General features: G+C 31.4%; 1 protein-coding gene across 2 annotated transcripts; it reads left to right on the top strand.

Annotated features, from left to right (window-relative positions):
• Nucleotides 1-916: 916 nt before the first annotated feature.
• Nucleotides 917-5,720, top strand: LOC137829940 (cysteine synthase-like). Of its 2 annotated transcripts, none has more exons than XM_068636973.1 (11): nt 917-1,165; nt 1,638-1,691; nt 1,805-1,914; nt 2,029-2,086; nt 3,070-3,333; nt 3,418-3,555; nt 3,719-3,770; nt 4,308-4,387; nt 4,987-5,046; nt 5,194-5,274; nt 5,451-5,720. In XM_068636973.1, the coding sequence occupies exons 2-11, from the start codon at nt 1,650-1,652 to the stop codon at nt 5,541-5,543; spliced, it is 978 nt and encodes a 325-aa protein (XP_068493074.1). In that variant the 5' UTR covers nt 917-1,165; nt 1,638-1,649; the 3' UTR covers nt 5,544-5,720. The 2 variants fall into 2 exon arrangements, with proteins under 2 accessions (XP_068493074.1, XP_068493075.1); XM_068636974.1 differs by having other exon boundaries at nt 1,138-1,521.
• Nucleotides 5,721-6,095: the final 375 nt, after the last annotated feature.

A 6,095-nucleotide genomic window follows, 5' to 3' on the forward strand; every position in this document is an offset into this window, starting at 1 on the left:
TAACTTATAATATAATATTAATATCTATACCATTGTACAAGGAAAGCAAGGAAGTCAACTTAATAAACATAATAATCAAAATTACCTTAGCTGATATAATTATACATTTTTATGTAATTAAAAATATTCTATATAAGATTGTTGTGATTGTATACAATGTTTCATGAAATTTAATAAATTAAATAGTAGATTATATAAAATCAAAGTTCATAATAAAACTGGTAACTCAATTGATTGTTTTAATAAAAAGACATACTTGTCGTGATCAACCATAAGTAAAAACAAAAGTGTTTTCTGTACACATATTTAAAAACAAAATGTTGATTGAGAAAGAAAATCAGTAAATGAATATATTGAGACAACTAATAAATTTTTTTGTTTTCATCATCACCCTTTTCTCATTGAACTTTCAACTCATTGTTGCCTTACATACATTGAAAAGAAAATTATTAAAAAAGTAGTGCAAATTCAACTGTAAATAATTATCGTAAAATATTAGAAAGATATATTTGGATAAAATTTAATTTTTGAAACATTTACAAAATAATTTTTTTTATAAAATTGAATTATACATATAAATAACTTTATCTTTTTATAGTTATAACCTTCAGCAAACTAGTGTTAAACTAACTCAATAAACGAATCATCTTCAGTGATGTGTTAGTGTTTAACTGTATGCTACGCTATGTTCTATAGTACGCTACGTTATGTTCTATAGTACAAACAAAATAAGAAAAAAAAAATAGTATAGAAAGAAAGTGAGTATATGCATTTAAATTAGAAAGATAGTATTATGAATAACGTCCAAAATACGCTAATGTATTTTCCTTCTTCTTTGTTCTAAATTCAGTGTGAAAATACCGTTTAGAATCATAATTCACAAATAAAATAAAAACGGAAAATGCCCTTTCTATCCATTCCAATGCTACAATCTATTTTTGCATGCATCACAGCCACATTTGTTCGAATATGATATGCTTAAGAAATAAATGTCATCTTTTGAAACTTATGTGGACGAGAAGATGGCAATGTTCAAAAATTTTTAACTTCCACCAATGATTTTTGAAGAATTTTCAAAACAAAAGAGAATAATATCTCTATTTAATATAGACAAGATTTAATAGTCAGGTCACACGCAAGACTTGTGCAATTGTCATTTCCAAAGGTGACTCACTCTTTGATCTCTCCACTCAATTAGGCTTAATTTCCAATTAGGCATCTGAACCAGGATTTCTCTTCATCACATTCGCAACACCACTCAGGAATTTAATTTATCTATACCAGTCATGTTCAATTTAGTTCTTGCAAAGTGTATCAAGGAATTGTACCCTTTTTTTCATTTTTTAGTGAAACCAGGCTCACTCAATTTAGATAATTTTGTAACCGAAGTTATATATTTATCCGATTTGGGTATAGATGTTTCATGAGAAAGGTTGAGATTTTTGTTGTTCTTGTTGACCCTGATTGAGTTTGAAGTGGTCGTGTGTTTAAGGCTAATTGCCAAAGAGAATTGGAAACTTGGTGAATTCATAATTCAGAAATAGTTCATATTCCATTGATAGACAACACAAAGTTGGTCGTTTTGTGGGTTAAGGCACATCAGCATGCTAATGTTTTTTTTTTTTCCATCATTGTAGAGAGCTGATATCATGGCAGTTGAAAAGTCTGGAATTGCCAAAGATGTCACAGAAGTGAGTTTCTGCTCTTTGATCTTATTTTTAATGTATTTTTTTAAAGTGTTGTTCCCCTGTTTTGGTGTTTGTTATAGTATAGACACTGATATCTGTTGTTTTATTTCATGAAGTTGATTGGTAAAACTCCATTAGTATACCTGAATAAAATCGCGGACGGTTCTGTTGCCCGGGTTGCTGCCAAACTGGAATTGATGGAGCCATGCTCAAGTGTAAAAGACAGGTAATGGTTTGGTTTCTTTCACCTTGCTACAATCAATTGAGTTTTGGTTCTTGCTTTCAGATGTTTTGGAATCACTTTGTGATTTTGTTCCTATGATATACACTGTAAATTTAGGATTGCGTTAAGTATGATTGCTGATGCGGAGGAAAAAGGATTTATCACTCCAGGACAGGTTAGTACAAAGAAATTGCATAGAATTGGGCATCAATAGTGAAGCTGCTTTTATTGCCAAGTCACAAATAACTTATCGTGTCTAATTGATGAAGTCTAAATGTTATGAAGCTTGGACACTCCTCTTAAATAGCGTATCGGTGTCCGATAATATTGAACACGACAGTCGTATGTATGACACCTGTAGGACACGTATCCGTGAAGTGTCCAATTAAAAAAGTATTTGTTAGATTTCTGACAATTCTAGTACGGTTCTAACACAATTTTAAAAAGTAAAAATATATTAATTTTCTAAAAATTCAAACTTTATTGTATAAATTGTTATTATGATTATAAAAATAAGAAACAAATCCTTGTAAACCAGTCATGAAAAACATTTTTTTGCTAAAAAAAAATAATCTGGAACATACTTGTGCATGTAAATCTTTATTGTCAATTTATATAATTCATAATTATATAATATATAGATCTGTGTTCCCGTATTTTACATATTTCTGTGTCCGTGTCGTATCAGTATCCGAGTGTCCGTGTCAGTGCTACATAGTCTAAATGTCTCATTGGCTAAGAGAAGGAGGAGAAAGAGATTTCTTATTTGCCTCTATAATTTTCCCTCAAAAAGAGCTCTATTTTTTTAGTGTATTCTGTTTTCTTGATTTCTTTTATGATATTTATGTTTGTGTATGAAAGCGATCCCATGATGAATAGTAGATGTGGGTACGTTTCCCTGATTGAAATAAAAAGTACATACAAGTTTTCTCATATTCAACTTACAAAATGAACTTCACTAAACCACATGGCAGTTATTTGAAGTAAGGTGTATGAAGCACTGGTAGGCGTTAGGTTAGTTTCTGCTACAACTTCTGTGTAAAAAAACTAGGAAGTGGAAGAGAGAAAATAAAATAAAATAGTTTGTATTAATTTGGTGTAACCCTGAGTTCACAAGTATCATTTGTGTTGCATGTGTGTTATCTTATTTTACTGAAGAGTGTCCTCATTGAGCCAACGAGTGGCAATACTGGCATTGGATTAGCATTCCTGGCAGCAGCCAAGGGTTACAAGCTTATAATTACAATGCCCGCTACAATGAGTCTTGAAAGAAGAATCATTCTTCTGTCTTTTGGAGCTGAGTTGGTTCTGACAGATCCTGCAAAAGGAATAATAGGGTCAGTTCAGAAAGCTGAAGAGATATTAGCTAAGACTCCCAATGCCTATATACTCCAGCAATTTGAAAACCCTGCCAATCCTAAGGTAATGTACAAATTTGTTCTGTAACTGTAGCAGTGGATGCTTGACAACTTAGGTGACACATTTCTGTGATCATTGTATTTGTAGGTACATTATGAAACTACAGGTCCAGAGATATGGGAAGGCTCAGGAGGGAAAGTTGATGCACTTGTTAGTGGTATAGGTACTGGTGGCACCATAACGGGTGTAGGAAAATTTCTTAAAGAGCAGAATCCTAATATAAAGGTTACTTTTTTAAAATTTGTATATGTTTAAATATAATTTAAGAAAACTGTGCATGTAATTTTTCCTGACAATTGAGAGATATATTTGGTTATGGTTTACAGCTGAAGCGGTCGTCTCTGTCATTGTTTTTATTTATTTATGTACTCATTTTATTTTTATGAAGGTATATGGTGTGGAACCAGTTGAAAGTCCAGTGCTCTCTGGAGGAAAACCTGGTGAGTTATAACACATTCTTTGCTCCATTGTGAATAACTATAGGGTACTTGTAAACCCCAAGATAATAAAAAACCTACGTAAATCATGATTAACTATAACATCACAATTTTAAATATTAATTTCATGTAACATGAAATAGTAAATACATCAAAATGGAAATTCTTATGATAATATTTTCATTGAGCATAAAATATTACAAGTAAAATTAATGAAAAAAACTCATAGGAGGAAATTCTAAAATTTCTTAGAAAAAATAGAATAACCCCTAAATAAAAACATTGATTCTTAAATATGTTATTCCACTCTGCAGCACTTGGACTATCACATGCTTTCCTTAAAGAAATTTAATATTTTCATTCTCTGAAAGTTATATCTCTAAATTATAAGTCTGTTCCTATATGTTTTCCCGATTGTTTTCCCTCTAGTAGTTACCTATTTACACGCTGAATGGTTTTTCTTTATAATAAAATGAGTTCAGATAACAACATGCTCTTTAAGCTGTTTCTGATAAGCATATTGCCATTGTGAACATCTAGGTCCACACAAGATTCAAGGGATTGGTGCTGGCTTTGTCCCTGGAGTATTGGAAGTTAGTCTTTTAGATGAAGTAGTTCAAGTAAGCTTTTAATACTTTTTTAATAGCATTGTATTTTTCAAGGCTTAACGTAATAATACATAACGAAATATTATAACCATATTCTGAAGTTGTTTGGCAATGCAATGTGCAGTTTTGGGAAACAATGAGAAAAGTCCTTTGTTTATTATTTCTAATGAACATTGATAAATAACTTAAAGTTCTTAATATATGGGTGTCATACTGGGTGTTTCTTGTTTTAATACCAATTTGCTGATATTGATGCATTGTGCGCACTTTGGTTTGAGCACGGCCAATTTTTGCAACTGAATAAGACAACTTTGGTTTAGGAGCATATTGTTTATTATTTTTTGGGTAACAAATAAAGGTAGTAAGTAAGTTATGGTGCGCATTGAGATATATTTTCTGCTATACAATTGTCCTACAAATTATAATCGTTCTCTCCTTCCCTGCACAAGTCCTTAGTTGGGAAAAACTTGAATGACACCTTTGCATCACGTTAACTCTATTTGTCAACGTAATTAATTATTCGAAAGATAATAATTGTCATTATTTTGCGATTATTTTGGACATTAGTAACAGTTTAAGATTTGTTAAATAATGGATGTATGATTTGGCAGATATCAAGTGATGAAGCAATAGAAACTGCAAAGCTTCTTGCACTTAAAGAGGGCCTATTTGTAAGTTCTAAACCTCTATAACAGCCATAATTGAGCCTATTCCTCTAATAGTAGTTATCTATTTCGTCTTTTTTCTGATTTTGGAAAACCATACGCTTATGTTACAAATTTATTCTATAATAGCCTATACTTCAAATATTACTGTAGGTTGGAATATCATCTGGAGCTGCAGCTGCAGCTGCCATTAAGATAGCAAAAAGATCAGAAAATGCTGGAAAACTTATTGTTGTAAGTTGATCTTTTTCTGTACAAATGTCTGTTAAGAACTTGCAACAGAGTCCCATGTTTTTGTCAATATATTATCTTGTTTGTTTAGTTTTGATTGATGACAACTGAGATTACGAGTCATGAGCATTATTTTAGAAGTTTCACTTAGTGGACAGTTTCGTTTTGATATGGTACAGGTTATTTTCCCAAGCTTTGGTGAGAGGTACCTGTCCACTGTGCTGTTTGAATCAGTCAGACGGGAAGCTGAGAGCCTTACTTTTGAATCCTGATTTCAAGTGGTGGATTTAGATGGCGAAGTCAGTGATCCTTGTGATATAGATTGCGATTCTCAAATAAACATTACTTCAGAAGAAAATAAAGGAAAATAGGTTACTTACGCAGCAGACATCTGAAATTATTTAGAATGCCACTTTTTTGTGGAATATAATCTATGTTTCTTAAACTCATCTGATCATGAGGAATGAGTGCATTCAACATCTAAAATAATAGCAATGAAAATGACCACTATACAAGTTAAATTTTACTATCAAACTTGAAAGTCTAAATAAACTCTCGAACTTTAGTAGACTCCCAAGAGTTTTCCTAACATAAAAAATCTATTAATGACATATATGCATTACATAACGAACCAATAATTCAATATATCTACTTCATAATAGAGTCTGATAGTGCTAAATAAGATTAACTACATAGATGACTAAATCTGTGAAACCACGTAACCCAAACTTTTGGCATAAAAGTAAAGCATATAGATGGTTGAAATTTTTTTACATCTACGCAATTCTATGCTACTTAGTTGGTTGGGAAGTAGACAAATTTTT

The sequence above is a fragment of the Phaseolus vulgaris genome, chromosome 7 (genome assembly GCF_000499845.2).
Source record: "Phaseolus vulgaris cultivar G19833 chromosome 7, P. vulgaris v2.0, whole genome shotgun sequence".
In the NCBI taxonomy this organism is placed as follows: Eukaryota; Viridiplantae; Streptophyta; class Magnoliopsida; order Fabales; family Fabaceae; genus Phaseolus; species Phaseolus vulgaris.